Source organism: Peromyscus californicus, unplaced genomic scaffold, assembly GCF_007827085.1.
Source record: "Peromyscus californicus insignis strain IS unplaced genomic scaffold, ASM782708v3 Scaffold_9__1_contigs__length_137607984, whole genome shotgun sequence".
Classification (NCBI taxonomy): Eukaryota; Metazoa; Chordata; class Mammalia; order Rodentia; family Cricetidae; genus Peromyscus; species Peromyscus californicus.
In genome coordinates this window covers 136021288-136039815 of record NW_026294617.1, presented here as the reverse complement: position 1 = coordinate 136039815, position 18528 = coordinate 136021288, and the positions used below count along the sequence as shown (strand labels likewise).

The window sequence follows — 18528 nt, the reverse complement described above, 5'->3', positions numbered from 1 at the left end:
TTTTAAAATTATTCCCTAAGCGAATACATATACTGATAAATTAACTTAAGTGCAATTATGTGTGATGCAATGCATGAACATTTCATCACTGATATGCAGTGCATGGATCTGATGAGGAGTCCCAGCCATGCTCTGGAATCTGCTTAGACAGACACAAAACCATGTGTGTGATTTTCCCCATGTGGCAGTTAAGACGAATGCTTCAAAAGGAGGAATGTGCTCCATACTGCAGCATCCTGTGTGTAAGTAATGCCTTCCCTAGACTGGAATCCTAGACAGGTAGAAATGAGGTGCTGTGTGCCCAAGTGTTGGTCTCCTGCACAGAAAGCTATTGCTACTGTTTCATATGGACAGCTTTTGATTGTTGCTTTGAAAGCAAAAACACAGCTAGGTGGAACACAAACCAAGATGGAAGAGGAGTCATTGCTTACATCTGATTGTACATATTCAGTTCTAGGATAAAACACTGAGTGTGCAGAGAAGTTGCAATGACCTCATATAAGGGCTCCAGTTTAAAATATAAAATAAATTTGATACAGATTGTAAGTATTTTAGCATTTTTGATATAAGTTGTAATATGTAAGCTATAATCTAATATAAAGTATGGACTTTGTAGGCAATGAGTAACAGTACTCTTAATTGATGTGTGGGTGTTCTGTAGGCTTTCAGAATGCTGCCTAGTAGTAAATAAAATTAAATTAGGTTGAACAATATGTCTGGACTGTTTGGAAATGTAAAACTTCAAAGTTTCTTAGAGAAGGACACTGGGTGTCTTTGGTAGACTGCTGTGTATGTCACAGCTATAACTTTTATATTTAAAAAACATTTTCAGAGGTATTTGCAATTCAAAATGTGTTATATGCTATGTCAACAAGAATCTAAGAAGCAAAATAGAGACAGAGAATTCATGGTGCTTTGCTTTAGTTTTGACATCTATGGAATGAAAACTGCATAAAGACGTCTGTTAAATAAAATAAACTGTTTCCACGCATAGCCTACTACTTGATCACCATCTATCTGGACCTGTAACTTAGAGGTACATGAGAGCTTTGTACATTCCTTTAGTCTGTTTTTCCAATAAAAAAATTGAATGTAGTTTTCAGAAAAACAATTTTAGTTTCAAAATAAGTGCTTGAGAATTGAGAGCTTATGGTTTTCTTGGCATTACATGCAAAGTGCTGACCATTTATGGGTCTTTAAATTTTTCATGTCTTATTATGTCTTAAAGGCTACAAATGCCTGGCAATCTATAGGAAAAGCCAAAGTATATAAGAACTGTAATATATTAAAGGTTAGAATGCACTCCTGTAACAATGTGATGGGCTTTCTGTGTGCAGAATCTAGGATCTGTGTCTTGGTTTAAAGCACAGGTGTAAGCTGTCCATCTCCTTGTGATGTCCCTGTGGCTATCCTGTAGGTGAATCAAAAAGGGGTAAGAGTTAAGCCTTCAAACATGTGCTTAAAAACTCACTGAAGCAATCAGGTCAGCGCTGGACGTGGTAACAGAGGACAGCAAACAACTTGAGATTCAACAATACCATTTTTCTTACAACACAAATAATTATCTGCTTAACTGAGTGTTCTGAGTGTTGATCAAAAAGTGTGGGACTAGTCATTCAAATGGATATTAGATGTGAAGGGAAACTGCCTTTGTTTGTTTCATTTCATTTATGGATAGTTACCTGTCTATTCCATCCTTTCATCCTTTGTTTCTGTTATAAGAGCAACAGGGTGTCAAAATTGAAAGAGCAGCTTCTGGATCCTTTAGGGCATCTCAGAATGTGAGAGCCCAACTGTTGGCTGGACTGCAGCTGCTCAGAGCCCTCTCTGTCTGGGATCTGCATCTGTGCTCTCTAGGGTGCTTGGCAAGTGTGTTTCTGCCTGGCTGTGGGTGAAGGGGTTGGGTCTTAGGCATATAAATCTACTCTCAAGTTGCAGTTAGCTTCTCTCAGAACTTAGGGGGGAGGGATAGAAGAAAGAGGCAGGGGAAGCCTTGATGTTTTTATAATTTGATCTCAAAAGTGATATGCCATGATTTCTATCACATGCTGCTGGTCTCCGAGTTTTGGTACCCTGGAGTATGCAGAAGACATGAGTGACTCCAAGAGATGGGATGACCAGTGGCCACTGCAGAAATATGTGCTATTCAGCTTGACTGGCCTGCAGCTCAGTTATGACAGTGCATCCTCGGCATAGGATATAGAAAGCTAACTCACAGAGAACATGTCGCGTCCACCTCGACCAGCAAGGAAGACGCAACGCCAGGCTCTTCTCCAAGCAGTTTATTCAGGAACCTTGAACAATCTTCTGACCCCGGGGAAAGCCATCTTCTTCTTCTCTCTCACTCTCACTCTCACTCTCACTCACTCTCACTCTCACTCTCACTCTCACTCTCACTCTCACTCTCACTCTCACTCTCACTCTCACTCTCTCTCTCTCTCTCTCTCTCTCTCTCTCTCTCTCTCTCTCTCTCTCTCTCTCTCTCTCTCTCTCTCTCTCTCACTCTGATCTCCTATCTCCTCCGATCTTCTTCTTGGGGAAAGCCAGCCCACGCCCTTTATAGCCACTGGGCAATCAACCCCGTAGTGCCACGTGGACAATGCCGATAGGGTCAGACATACGCAAGCAAGCCAGATTAGGTCCAGGTGTGCGGAAGCAAGCCAGATCCTAGCCTTAGCCAAATAAGGAGCACCTGCCATCGGGAAGGCAGAAGCCGGACGCCGGCGCCATCTTTGAGGCGCGGCCGTGCACGGCCTCTCTACAAGAACATGCTGGGATCTTTAGTCAGGAACAAAGTTTCTGTCTTCTAGAGCTCACAACCTATTTGTGTGTCTATCTGAGAACCATGCCACTGCTGCTTCTGCATCAGAGATTTCCTCAGGCCAGTCCTGCTTGGCTGATCACCCCATGGACAGTGCTGTTCTTCAGCATCTTCCCCTCGCATCACATGAAACCACCCTAATTTGCAGATCATCTCACTCTGCCCTTTGAAGTTCTTCTTATGATTTGACCCCTCACTTACTTGTAAATGAGATCATCAGAAGATGTAAGTGACACTGAGGAAAAGACTGAGTTTCTGTTTTTCTCCCCTTTTGTCGCTGTTGATTTTTTTTTTCCTTCCTGCATCATGGTGGACAACTGTAAACAAGCAGGAGTCTGACTTAATGAATCACACTGGGGACACTGACATACGGACTGAATATTGGTGTCTCCTGACTGTTTCCATATGGAAAATTATATAGGAATCTGATGACATCAAATGAGTCTCCCTGAGCCATGCAAATCCAGAAGTAAGCCTGTGAACAGCTCTAAAATGGAAAGACCAATGAACATGGTAGGTAAGAAGCCTTAGAGGTCATTGAAAGAAGGGACTTAAAGTGGCAGAGGCATCCAACACAGAACCATATCTTCTGGGTAATGGACTCTGCAGAGAACCTGAAAGGGGCTGTAGAATCTGTATGATCTTAATTATAAACTTTGTTTTGTTTTGTTTGTTTGTTTTTATTAAGACATTTTCTATTCATTTTATATATCAACCACAGATATATAAATCTGTCCTCCCCTGTCCTCCCTCCTCCCACCCCTCAGCCTTCCCACCCAACCCACCCCCAATTCCCACCTCCTCCAAGGCAAGGTCTCCCATTGGGAGTCAGCAGAGCCCGGTACACCCCGTTGATGCAAGTCCAAGCCCCTCCTCCCTGCACCAAGGCTGTGCAAAGTGTCTCACCATAGGCACCAGGCTCCAAAAAGCCAGCTCATGCACCCCAGGGACAGGTCCTGGTCTCACTGCCTGGGCCCCCCCAAAACAGTTCAAGCCAAACAACGGTCTCGCTTATCCAGATGGCCTAGTCCAGTACCATGGGGGCTCCTCAGCTATTGGTCCACAGTTCATGTGTCTCCTCTAGTTTGGCTAGTTGTCTCTGTACTCTTTCCAATCATGGTCTCGATAACTCTTGCTCATAGAATCTCTCCTCTCTCTTTTCGATTTGACTCCTAGAACTCTGCCTGGGACCCAGCTGAGATCTCTGCATCTGCTTCCATCAGTCACTGGATGAGGGTTCTATGATGACAGTTAGGGTATTCAGCCATCCAATCACCAGAGTAGGTCAGCTCAGGCACTCTCTCGACCATTGCCAGTAGTCTATAGTGGAGGTAACTTTGTGGATTTCTGGGGACCTCCCTAGTACTCTGCTTCTCCCTATTCCCATGGTGCCTTCATTTATCATGGTATCTCTTTCCTTGTTCTCCCACTCTGTCCCTGATCCAGCTCGAACCTCCCACTCCCCTAAGCTCTCATTCCCCTGTCCCTTGCCCTCCATTACCCCCCTTCACCCCCAGCTTGCTCATGTAGATCTCATCCATCTCTCCATCACTGAGTGATCCCTGTGTCTTTCCTAGGGTCCTCCTTAGTATCTAGTCTCCCTGGAGTTGTGAGTTGCAGTCTGGTTGTCCTTTGCTTTACACCTAGCATCCACTTATGAGTGAGTACATACCATGTTTGTCTTTCTGATTCTGGGTTACCTCACTCAGGATGATATTTTCTAGTTCCATCCATTTGCCTGCAAACCTCATGATGTCATTTTCTCTGCTGAGTAGTACTCCATTGTGTATATGTACCACATTTTATTTATCCATTCTTCAGTTGAAGGGCATCTAGGTTGTTTCCAGGTCCTGGCTATTACAAATAACGTTGCTATGAACATAGTTGAGCATGTGTCTTTGTGGTATGATTGAGCATTCCTTGGGTATATGCCCAAGAGTGGTGTAGCTGGGTCTTGAGGAAGATTGATTCCCAATTTTCTGAGAAACCACCACACTGATTTCCAAAGTGACTGTACAAGTTTGCATTCCCACCAACAGTGGAGGAGTGTTCCCCTTGCTCCACATCCTCTCCAACATAAGCTGTCTTCAATGTTTTTTATCTTAGCCATTCTGACAGGTGTAAGATGGTATCTTATAGTTTAGCATATTTCTGTGACCCATTGCTAATTTTCATTTTTCTATTTTCACCTAAAAATAACTTATTTGGCAGTTTATAAAATAAGACACACCAAAATACCTAATATACTACAGGGGAACCCCCTCAAAATGCCTCCAATCAATTGTCCAGAGGAAAAATTAAACAAAGAATTATTTGTTGGCATATCCACTCAAGAAGAGGACTTTGTTGAGGAAAGCTCCCCTGGAGCTGTTAATAATAATATACCCCATTATCATTTGCAAAGTCTCTAATTACCTGTAAATTTAAAGGGTAAATCTCCTAGTATGCAAAGAAAAATCTGAAAATGCTCAACAGTTTATGATACATAAACTAGTAAGGGGAGGGTCTCCTGTTTGTATGTTTCATTCCTTATGCATCGCGGCTGCTGTTAAGTGATTTTCCCACTGTAAACTGAACTTCAGAAACACTACGTTCTTCCTGATATGTGAATGCCTAGCAACCCATACACAACACACATGCACATATACACACACACATGCACACACACTTGCACACACATATACACAACACATGCACAATGCACACACACATACACACATGTACACATACATGTGCACACATGCACATACATCTCTCTCTCTCTCTCTCTCTCTCTCTCTCTCTCTCTCTCTCTCTCTCTCTCTCTTCCTCTCGTACTCAGATGGAGCTGACAATTACACCTTGAGGGACACACTGAGCAGAATGATTCACTGTGACTGATTTTGGGCACTCCACATATCTATCCATTCTGCCACATATGAAGAATGTCCTTTTTAAAGACCGAATGAGACTCTGTCTCATGTACACATCACCTTGTCTTTATCCACTCACCGTCACTGGACATCTGAGGTGTTTTGATCCTAAGACTATCTTACATGTTGATGTAGCAACATGGGAGTTCATGTATTACTGTGAGGTCTTCATTTTGATTCATTTGGGCAGGCTCAGAAGTAGATTTGCTGGCTCACATGACAGATCTATTCTTAATTTCCTGACAAAATTGTGCATCACAGTTTCCACACTGATTTTTATAGTGGCTATAACTTTTTACATTATACCAGAGAGAATATTAAATTTTACTCTAAAAAGTTATTTTCAAAGATAATTTCTAAGGATAAAAGCATCATCAACACAAAGAAAGTTAACAGTTTCATTTCTGAAAACTTGTAGACACAGGGTGTGGAGACCCACAGAGGTTTCCTAGTGAGATCTGAGCTTGCTTTACCCAGCAGGGCTGCATAGGGGAATGAGTGGACCTCAGGTTACCAGGTGTTTAGAAGGGTCTGCACTTGGCTGTGCAGTATGCTTTGATCTAGCGGGGAAGGGGATCTTTTGCTCCGCCCCTTGGCATTGTTATAAAAAGCCCTTTCAAAGCGACAGAAAGGGCCGCTGGGTTTTGATCAAGGTCCTTTCGAGGCTATCCTGTGTTTCTGTCTGTCTCTTTTCTGCTACCTTTCTATGTAAAAGTTTCTTATTCCTCTCTCCTCCTCATAGGAACCCTTTAAAAGGTGGGAGCTGGTCTCCCACAACAAGGATCAAGGGAACAGTTTACATGTATAAGCTAAGATGCCTAAGTATAAAAGCCACTATGTTTCCATTGTAAAAGATTTAGTGCTCTGTAGTTATATTTTGCATAGAAATAAATATCTATATTCATAATTATCACTCAGATTTCTAAAGTACTCATTTCCAAGTAACATGTTGTTTCTTACTGTCCAGAGAATTACTTATTACAGCTGTACTTTAGGTTTCAAATGAGTGAGTTCATACAGCATTCAGAAAAGCAAAAATAAAAGAATAAATAGCAGGCAGCAGACAACAGAAGCCACAGACAGAAGCAAAGCCATCAAATCAGGCACTTGTAACATCCAGTAGAAGTGCAGAGAGAGCAAAGAGAAGTAATATCATCAAACCAGGAGCTTACAGAATCCCAATTAACAGAGGAACAAAGTTTCTCTATGATGAGCTTCCTGCTTCCCCTTCCCAGTGCCAGAGTTTCGATCACATAGGATAAGTACTAATCTCTGTTGGAAAGGGTGTCTCCATTGGCTGTTCTCAAGGGCGCCATGTTTTTAACTTAGCTATTTCCTGTTCTCCTTTCTCCCTGTCACAGAGATAAGGGGTCAACCATCCCCAGGATGGAAAGTTTGGGCAGATTCTTGAAATAAACATGCTTGAGTCTGAGCAAAGTCGGGGGGTAGGGGGGATAAAGACGTTTAAGTCTGAGACAAAGAAGGCCTCCTCACCCGAAGTATCCTTCCAACAAGCTTATGTATCAAGTGACAATTCACCAATTTAATGTATATTATACTTGTTTAAACTTAATGTTAATATCTTTCATTCTTCTTTGCAAGGCTACTTCATTGACAGATTTGCTGGAGTACCATGTACTAGCTATGATCTCATTCCCTTAAACTCTTCTTTCCTTCATCTTCGATTTTGATATCAGCTATCATTGTCAACACACTGAAGGAAAGCTCAGAAGCAAGTGTGGATTCTCATCTGGGCAGTAGGACCACAGCTATTTCTCCTCTCTGATCAACATGTTGTGGATGGATGGTACTCGACCTTCATTGCAGTGAAACCCTTGGAGGGTTTCTCCAGTGCTGTGCAGCAAAAAATTCCCTTGTCAGCCACAGCTTCCTGAATTCTTGCTGTCTTTATCAATTCTGATTTTGTAATTGTTTTCTATTTGTGTTTTATAATCATATTACCTCATGTTCCTATCACTTTCCATTTGCAGCATGGTTTTGCTGAACATAGTAGCATCTCATTCTGGGTTTTCTTTATGGAACAGACATGATGACAAGTTTGCTTCCCAGGGGAAGCCATGACAGTTCTTCTGGCCTTAACGAGCCTCAGGTTTCCTCACTTGGTGATTGACATTCTGCACATAATTAGCATCTCATAAACTCCAATGTAGTGTAATTGTACAATTTTTAGGCTAGTCTATAAGGTGGAAAACATGAACTGTCCATAGGTTCATGAAAAGAAAGATCATGAGCTATCACGTGAACTAGTCTACATTTCTATTTAGCCTTCCTGGTAAACTTAAGATTTGAGAATATTGTGGTTAGCTAAGGGGTGGTAGGATATGTGAGATACAGTACAAAAAGCAGATTATACCTGAGAATCTAAGTTGCTCTGTTCAGAGTGCTCCAGTCGATAGCCACTCTGAGCCCTGCTCATTTCATTTACCATGAGGTAAAAGCTGCAGGCTGATAGAATCAGAAGGCTTCAGAAGAGCACCAGGCTTAGTGTCTCACAGTGATTCACCTGAACTCTGAGTTCTTTTTCACCTGAGGAGAGCAGGGATGTATGTAAGTAGTCAAATGCTTCACAGCCTGAGTTTGTAGTCAGGCCCTTGTGGCTTGTTGGAGTTTTTACCTTCTCTGAACCAGATAATTATATTTTGAGAAGGATTGAGTGTCATTATCTCTTTTAATCTAGGAAACATTTTTGAATAATTGTTGATGAAAGTAATGCTTGGGAAAATTTATAGTTAAATACTTTACAACAGAGTTTATAATATTTAGATGTATTAAAGTACTATGAATTACATGATTTTTTACTTCATCTCTTAAAATATATCACAAAGTGATTGATATTAATTTTTAGTTGTTTCTTTATAAGAAAAATCTTAATAGAATATAATGATAAAATATCTTCCTTATTTTTAGCAGTACTTAATGAGAACTCACCTACAGTCTCTTATCAATAAAATATTTTTAAATTTTAAGCATCAAATTGTTAAATCTTAAAGATTAACTTTTGCCATTTTTAGCTTGGTGGTTTCTTTGGGTAAATATTGAAACTTAAGTATTAAAGGACATGATAAAATTAACAAAACATTCAGCATCAGGGAATATGTATAAACAAAATCTGTGTCTTCGCTCCCAAACTCACCTTCCACAGATGTGAAAACTCAGTTAAATGTGATGCTGTCCTCCTCCCTCATGACTTCTTAATGACTGGAATGTCTGTACTGACAGCATGCTCCATACTGCACAGTAATATCACTTGTTCTCCGCATCTTAGGGCAGGAACAGACACAGAGATCTTGCTTATGAGCTGTCCCCATTCTCTCAGATGCTAACCCCATGCTAAGAATCACCTGTATTTTAGATGAAGTCTGAGCTTTGGCCTGAATGCCTGTTCTGCATCTCTATAGTCAGGCCTCAGTCAGAATATCCACTCCAGGTCAGGACCCAAAGCATGTCACCTCTGCACAAGCGCACAGTAAAGCAAGTGAACGCCCAGCCCCCTCCCACACATAGCACCACCCCACTTGAGAAGTGACAGCTGTACATCCTGTTTCTACCTGTGGACATCAGCTTCTGAGCACTTTCCCGTCCCCTTATTGCCTCCTTAAGCTCCACACGCACCTGCTTCTGCCCAGCCTTCCCTCCTCATCACTGTGCCATTGCAATCTGTCTACAATTGTTTCCAGAGCTTACTTTCTAAAACATATCATGGCATGTAACAATTTGGAAGTTCACCCACTTTCAGAAGACCATGCCAAGGCCCTTAACTGGTCTGCATTTCTAGTCTCTTTCCAGATCCATTGCCTTCCAGTACTTTCTTGATGATACAATGCTACATTGTGTATTGAGTCAATGCACCTTCCTATCACTGAGTATCTCCCTTGACACATCCTCTTTTTGTCTGAAAAACTTTAAACCATACTTTAACTTCATTACTTTTGTCATAAACTTCAGTCATGAATTCTGTATTCACAGTGGAAATTTATGCTAGAGGTTTTTCAGAGCAAAATTCTGCTACACATAGAAATAAGAAAGAAAGAGAGAGAGAGAGAGAGAGAGAGAGAGAGAGAGAGAGAGAAGGAAGGAAGGAAAGAAAGAAAAAGAAAGAAAGAAAGAAAGAAAGAAAGAAAGAAAGAAAGAAAGAAAGAAAGAAAGAAAGAAAGAAAGAAAACTTGATCTTATTGTAGTCTTATTCAGAGAACTAATTTGCTAGTCTGTGAAGGTTTTGTCATCCTGGGCATACCATCTAATGCTCCAGCTCCATAGCGTCTTTCCAAGTAAGTGGACACTAAGGTGTCTTTCCTTTACAACTGCCATCTTCCTGCAGGCTGGGGAAATGGTTTCTCCAGTCCCTCCTAAGGCACAGGAAAAGAACTGGATTTCAGAAGATCTGTTTTCCTTAACATTTTACAAGAATTCCTGCTGCCTATTCTTTGGTTTGTACTTATAACATGGATTCTTCGTGATTAAACAACATGTAGCTACCTATCCCTGGGAGCCTGCTCAGTAAAATGCAGTAAAAGGCACAAGCTTCCCAACTCTGCAAATTCTCCATTTGTCTCATGTCTCTATTCAAATCAGGGTTATTTCAGATCTTGCTATTCACAAAACACATCTTTTAAAATCTTTATTTTGAGAGGCCCACTCGCCCACTGCCAAGCCATGCGGGCTAGTTGACACCACTGCCAGGAGGAAATATGTGGTGGAGAAGTGGAAAAGAAAGAGCAGTGGAGGGGTTCATGTGCATGTAGAGACATGACGGTGGTGAGAAACAGGTGCTGCCACTGAGGGCATGTCTGGGTCTGTGTTCCTACCACAGCTGGCTTGTGTTGATGCCACGGCCCATGTTACCACCAAAGGCCTTGCAGATGTCCGTGGACTGGGCTGCCACCTGACGCCACGTTAATGTCCAAGGACCTTGCTGCCAACTGTGCCATACTTATCTGAGTGGCCTTCACTTCTGCCCATGATCTGGACTGCCACATAAAGCCATGTTGATGGCCAAGGGCCATGCTGAGCAGGCCTAGCCCCTTGCTAGGCCTGGGAGAGCTCGCCCTGCCCCTCTCCAGTACTGGTGGCATGGTCTTCAGAGCTGGCCCCTATGGCCTGGGCACAGGGAAGCCGTGGCCCCACCCCTTGTCAGGCCTGAGAGAGTTGGCCCCACCCTTCACAGGACAGCTGGCCCCAATGGCATAGGTGCAGAAGTTCTGGCCCCAGTTTCACCCCTGCTAACCAACACAGAGGCTCCAGTATGGGAGAACAGGCTCTGGCCTGACAGAGGCCAGGGCTTACCAACTCAGCTACCACCCAGGCCCACATTCAGGATTTTGAGTTGGCCCACCCCAACACTACACCTTCTGGAACCCATGAAGGGACCGATCCTGCAGAACCATAGCAGCAGGATCTCCCTGACTCCAGATAACAGCAGGATATCTGAGAGGAGTTTTAGTGAGTGTCCAGTGTTGATGACGTAGCAGAAACCAGAGGCCTCAAGCCAGTGCAACAACTCATTGCAATGAACATTTGCAAGTAAAGCTGTTTAGGCAAAAGGGTAGACTGCACGACACACCGTAGCTCCCAATATCACTACGATGAATGAATATGTGATGGAGAGGTGGGCAAGGCGAAGGAGTGAAGTGGGGTTATTTTTTCATGTTTTTCTTTTCTTTCTGGAGGGAGCTACAAGGTAGAGGATGGACATGGAAGGACTAGGGAATAAGTGGGACTGGGATGCATGATGTGATATTCCCAAAGAATCAAAAAAATTGTTAATAAAAATAATCTTATTTCCTGCTAAACAGATGAAAATATTTCTCAATTGCTATAGTTTTACACGGTCTGTATAACAGGATGAGAGGTGAGCAATATTTAAAATAAAAATTAACATAAGATATTAATTCTATGACTTTAATTTTTCTGGATCATACTTTCTATTTCCTTTTGGTGGAATGAGATTTAATTTTATCATATTATGGCCTTGAAACAGTGTAGGTTTTTTCCCTGTCAAAGTACTTACTCTATTGTCTATTTTATTTAAAATAAAACAGACATTTTTATTCACTCAGAAAGGCCCAAGTCTTTTCCTCAGCTATATTATAATTCTATTTCTTTCTCTTTAAATGTAAACTTTATTCACAGCTTTAATAGGACTTCTCTTCACATTTACCATTTAATGGCAATTTTTTCTAGCTATAAAATAAATCCTCTCTAATGTTGTGAACAAGATTAAAAATGAAATTATTCTGATTGAAAAGCCATAACTCTTATAAAGCACGAGATTTTTATATTTATGTACATTATAAAAAGATGAGATATAATAATGCATCTTGGTATGTAGATTGATTAAAAAGCATCCGTTGCAGTCTCTTGAAAATGTTCAGGGGCATTTTGATAATTAATTTATTTTGTGTGTTAATTGCACAAATTAACTAAAATATTGTTAAGGATAAATTTTGGCTACTGGTTTTTGCAAAACACTCCTAATTAAACATCTTTAAGAACAAATTTTTCATTTTGCTTAAGTGCTTCATGCAATTTGCAAAAGAAAACGGAATCACATTTTAGTGTTAAAAGGCTTCTCTTTAATTATTACATCCATTTTAATGGATGTGCGTTTTAAAATACATACTTGACTTACAAAAGGAAGTTCTGATATCTGCATTCTATTTCAGAGAAAATGGATGGAAAGCCTTTGCTTTCCCATTGCTCCTACAGCACCATCAAAGCCTACAAATGTGATGTTCAAGACAATAAGCCTTTCCTCCCACTGTTATCCCTGAACTCTCTGAACAGGACCTGTAAGCTGATGCCTCTACATGAATCCTAACCAACTCTCACTTCATATAATAAGCAAGTCTATTTAAAATAGCTGTAATAGTTCATGTACCTAATAAGAGTTAGATTCTCTTCTAGGAGGTAGGGATACAATAGTGGGCAGTAGAAATGGATTATCTATACTTCAGTGACATTCTACTTGGAAAGAGGGAACTAGACAACAAAATATGAACAACTGAGACATATACATCTGTGGGTTTGGGGAAGGGTTGGCAAACATTCCTGTTTTAATTTTGGAAAAACTGCTCATGAGAGACCCTTGTGAAAAAAAAGGCAGCTTGTATTTGAGATGAGAATATGAAAGATGGGATCTAGAGAAGAAAAGAAATCATGGAGACCAGCTACTGTGAAACTCTTAAGTTTATACAACATAAGCTAGATGTGTCTGAAAAGAAAGCTAGAGTATTTTGCATGTGGTCAACATGGGGTGAGGAGGTCTAAGAATGGAGGAAAGTGATGAATGGAGCAAAATTGTAATAATTTTTGTGGACTATGTTTGAGAATTAGGGTACATTCTGTTCATAACAAGCCACTAAGGCTTTCAGGAAGAGAAAGCTGTGGCTAGGTGTGAGATCTACAAGAGAAGCCAGCTGCTCTGTAGAGAAGTGCAGACGTGAAAGAGGGATACTGTTAGGAAACCACTGAGGAAGAGACCCCAGGTAAGGTGGTGGCTCTGCAAACGGAGAGCAGAAGCAAGTGGGAGCCAAGTTGGCATCAGAGGCTATTTAACAGACAAAATTAGGGTGAGAAGGAAAAACAGAAACTAGGGAACATCCCTGAAGTTCAGGTTTGACACCGTGCAGCGGCAGTTTCTGGATATGGAGAAAATTGGAAGAGGAGCAGTGGAGAGAAGCAGGGGTTTGTGGTGCTGGTGAGGTGGTCAAGCAGAGGCAATTGCAAAAATCCTCTGCCCAGAGAGGAAGAAATGCAAACCCAAGAGTCATCAGCACATAAGTGGTATTTAAAATCATGGTTTATTTTGGAGATCAGTCCTCTGTCAGATGTGGGGTTGGTGAAAATCTTTTCCCATTCTGTAGGCTGACGTTTTGTCTTATTTACTGTGTCCTTTGCCTTACAGAAGCTTCTCGGTTTCAGGAGGTCCCATTTATTAATTTTTGCTCTCAATATCTGTGCTACTGGTGTTATATTTAGGAAGTGATCTCCTGTGCCAGTGCGTTCAAGAGTACTTCCTACTTTCTCTTCTATCAAGTTCAATGTAACTGGTTTTATATTGAGGTCTTTGATCCACTTGGACTTGAGTTTTGTGCATGGTGACAGACATGGATCTATTTGCAATCTTCTACATGTTGACATCCAGTTATGCCAACACCATTTGTTGAAGACGTGTTCTTTTTTCCATTGTACAGTTTTGGCTTCTTTGTCAAAAATCAGGTGTTCATAGGTGTGTGGGTTAATGTCAGGGTCTTCAATTTGATTCCATTGGTTCACATGTTGGTTTTTATGCCAATACCAAGCAAAACAGTATTTCTTACATAAGATTTAATATATCAAGTGATATTTCTAATTATGAAGTTCAATATCAATTTAATTAAGCTCCCCTGAAGGTTCCTAAGGCTTTTAAATGAATGAGACCATCTGTGTTCAAATGAGAAAAAAAGTGATATATGTCAGCTATGAATTTTTAAGAAGTAATATTAATGATAGAAGACTTACCTTAGCATACATCAGAAGATAGTACTCAGACTTCTTGTCAGATAAATATTGTTCTAAAATAAAAGATAACAGAGTAAAAACATAGGAAGCCTGAAGTACATTTCAGTATTTGTAAGAAATTAAAGCATGACAATGTTGGTCATTTAAGTAAATGAGAAAGCATGAACTATTTAGTAAATATATTTGTCACAGTTAGGGATTCACTTGATATAAAATGAGATTAGACTGACTTATGACATGTTGAAAACAGCAACCTGGCATATTTTTTACCAAGAAAAACAAGACTAAGAAAAATTCATTATCAGAGTTCATGCTTAATAATAATGGTACAGAGAAGTTTTCAATCCATGTCTACAAGTTATTGTTGAGGGAGAGAAGGGACATTCAAGCACATATAAGACAATGTACTTTTATAAACTAACAACTCTCTAGCTTCCTATATGTATATTTTCTACTCAATTATACAACTGCAGAGAAAAATGTGGTAGAAGTGTGCTAGCTTATGTACTTGGGTCAGTTGAGAATGACAGGTGGGTGAAAGACTAATGCATGGTATTTGAATTATTTATAACTATTGAAAATATAGATATGGAACAATCATGCAAATTTACAGAAGTCATACTTTAATTTTACATATATACAAAGCATCAAATCATAGAAAGTTTGATAAAAACTTCAATTGATGTGTTTTAGGTGTAATCAGAAATATGAACTTTGTTACAATCCATCCACTATTCAATCACATCCTCAGCAATATTGGAACTTCTCTGTGATGTTCTTTAGATTTATGGAGTAAGTGGATGTTCAAACATCAGTCAGTGAACACAGGATAGTATGGCCCTTGTATCAAATGCCTACTTAGCAAATCACAAGTGATCCAATCATCATTAAGAGTCTGGGGGGCTTTGACTCCTAAAACACAACATATTCAATTTTGAAATCCACTGGACACACACATACACACAAAAAAAAATTTTATGGGTCCAGCTTACAGAAATCTGGAAGCAAAAATCAGGCAGGAAAACAAAAATGCAGCTGATGGGTCTGACACAATAAGAATAATGCACTCAGAGAGCTAGACTACCAAGTCCAAGTTGTCCTTCAGGAGGTGGAGCACCGGGTTATAAGAGAAACCTGCTGACAGTGGATGGTTCCAGCTACAATAGCCATATCCAAAAGGCTAACAGGGAACTCAGGCTGGCTCCCATACCAGACACTCATGCTGTTATGGTTTGTTTCCATGCCTGAGTGTGGTGAGGCTGGGATCGCAGGTGTTTCTGTAGTTCACAGTCAAGTACATATATCTATCAGCATTTGGGAGCACCACTTGCTAAAGTCTAGGTTTCTGGCACCTTTTGAAGAGTATTTGACAGGTGGGGCAACTCTCTGGAGTCTCATTTCTTGTTGAGCCATATCTATTGAAACAACATTCCATTGTAACCTCCATTTGTGAACATCTAGTAGGATAGTCTCCAGCACATCAGTACACATATGGATCCTCTACATTGGATTGTCGCTATTTAGCACAGTGCCTTAAAATCAACCACAAAAATAATTTAATAAAGAAGTCAAATTATTGCCCTCATCTGGATATAAAAGAAGCAGTAAGTGACCCAAGGAAGTATTTAAAAGTGTTTACTTAGAGTTGTGGAGCTGGCTCATCACTGAGAAAGCACAAGGACTAGTTCAATCTCTAAAACTTACATTAAAAAAAGCCTAGAATGACAGTGAACTACTGTAATGCCAGCATTGAGGAAGCAGAAGTAAATGTCTGGGGCTTGAACCAAGCCAACATGGAAAGTTCTAGGCTAGTGACATATCCTGATTAGTAAGTGTGAGCAAAACAGAGAGATGGACACACAGAGAGAAACAGGGAAAGAAGAGGAGAGAATGTGCCTTAAGAATGATGCCTAACAAGAGGCCAGAAATATTACAAAAGTCAGAGAACCAGGACATCTTCTGTGAGGTAGTATCCTCTACTACAACAAAGAGTTGCACCCTTGAAATCTCAGCAATACAGTCACTTAAACAAGACAAGTGCAGTGATATCACCAGTGGATATGCCAGTTTGGATAGAGGTAATCTCTCAAGGTCACACCCCTACATGAAGAGCTATAGGCAATTAATGGTTACTGAAAAAGGAAGACTCAGTCTTCTTCAGGGGACAGTCCCTTGATAGGTTATCCAATCACAAGTGGTCAGACACACATATAAGGAACACTAAATGGATTCTCTCTCTCTCTCTCTCTCTCTCTCTCTCTCTCTCTCTCTCTCTCTCTCTCTCTCTCTCGTCTGTGTGTGTGTGTGTGTGTGTGTGTGTGTGTGTGTGTGTGTGTGTGTGTAAATAATTCAAAAAAAGTCATGAATTTGAGAATGAATATGGGTACAAAGGATCCTGGATAGAAGCAGGACACAGTTCAGCAAGTGTAATCAATGGGAAATTGGCAGGTTAGCACGATGGTCACCCTTCATTCAGAGCCCATCCCCTTATGTCTTTAGTGTGTATATCTTGGAACATGTCCATCTTAAGTTCAACATATGACAGGTGCTCTGCAGTCAGAGTGGGACAGTCAGGCTCATCCTCTACATCACTGTCTGCACTTTGTCTGGCATTTCCAAGCTCAAGTAATAGAAATAACATTTTCTAGAACCTGTGAATCATCTCAGTCCTATTTCTTACTCCCACATTAGTCAGTCAACATGCTCTGTCAAATCTGTCTAACTTGCTTATTCATTTCCTTCTGTCTGGAACTCTCTGCCTCCTTTTTATCATTCAACTCTCAAATCCAATGCCACTTACCCAAAAAGGTCTTTGGTGGTCCTTGCAATATAAAATAGCCACTCCTATGACTGGAATTTTCCAAGCACACAATTACAATTTCTATGTTAGCATAGATGAGTTTCTCAGATTTCTCTGTGAGAACTGGAATCTTCCCCAGCCTATTCACCACTTTATACCTACTGCATGATAGACTACCCAGTGTATTGGATACAGAATATGAATATGGCCTTCAAGTTCATTCATTATGAGATCCACTCAGCAACTGCTTATTGGGCACTTCCATAGCAGACACTGACTCAATTCAGGAAATAGAAGGATGGATAAAATAAATCCTATCCTTCACCTCATGAAGCTAATATGTAGAGACAATTATCTAATAACTACACAACTAAATGTCAAATCACAACCTAGCATGGTGTATCTTATTTTCCCTTTTCTAAGTGTCCATGGCCTGTGCTTTACTTCAGTTTATCATCAGAATCACCGACTTCCTGCCCTCTACTCTCATTAATACCTGCTCTGTGTCCAAAGCTAAAATAAAAATCCACAAATCCAGAGTCAGTTCTGACATTGAAATATTTATTTTAAAAAAACCCTTTGGTGACTTTATTTTTTAGCAATTTCAGAAAAAAAAAATCTGTCTTTGCCTCCCCTTCACCACCTTTCCCCGTTCTCACAATACCCACATTCCCAAGAAGTGGTGTGGGTAGTTTTTGGCCTTCCAGTGGGTTATGGATAATTGTCATTGTTTAGAATGGTTGGTTACAAATTGTTAGTTGATAATGATCAGGAAAAACGCTAAACAAAAGAGATTAGATTCAGGGCTCTTGTTTGAAAAAAAGAAAAAGAAAAAAGAGGATATAGATATGATAAGATAAAAGGGAGATTATTGAATCTACTTTTAGAAATCAACTACTACTTTTAAATATTTGACATTTGATTGGATTTTTGTATATTGTATACAAATTTTGTATATTGATTCAAAGTTGAGATTGATTTTGTTAGAAAATACTGTACATATATTTCTAATCTTGTTCAAGGTATTATACATATACAGTTCATTTAACAATGTAATGCAAATTGCTGGTCCTTGAAAGTTATTATTACCAACTAATTAGGATATAAGAAATGCAAGTTAATAGTTAGTTATTACAATCAAACTTGTAGTCATAGTAGGCATGTTTTCAAGGTCAAACAGAAATATATTTTAGATAGACAGGTCATCTTCAAACACTTCAGAGATCTACAGAATATGGCATTTAAGATGTTTTAATAACATAGATTCTTTTTATGACAATGAGACATGTCTGCTCCTGGCAGCACCAATCTACTTCAGAGAAGATGATGGGCATTGAAGAAACTCCATATGGGGTTTACTTTCATCGTGGCAAAAGTTAACCACTGGGCAGACTGCTGATAGTATGCTGTCCAAAATGGACAAGCAGGACGCAAAAGAAAGAATCGCCAAACCTTGCCAAGACAGGGTAGGAAGG

The 18528-nt window shown here is 40.2% G+C and overlaps 1 protein-coding gene across 15 annotated transcripts in view; it reads left to right on the top strand.

Moving 5' to 3' along the window:
• The window catches only part of Lrrc7 (leucine rich repeat containing 7), a 477706-nt gene that overhangs the window by 258461 nt on the left and 200717 nt on the right, over positions 1-18528 (top strand). The window contains exon 9 of one of the 15 annotated variants that reach the window (XM_052730909.1): positions 100-3489. The exons of the other annotated variants lie outside the window; for them this stretch is intronic. Coding sequence (XP_052586869.1) covers positions 100-112 — 13 coding nt within the window. The 3' untranslated portion in view covers positions 113-3489. Of the gene's footprint in view, positions 1-99; positions 3490-18528 lie in introns of those variants that run through there. 15 annotated transcript variants of the gene reach the window in all.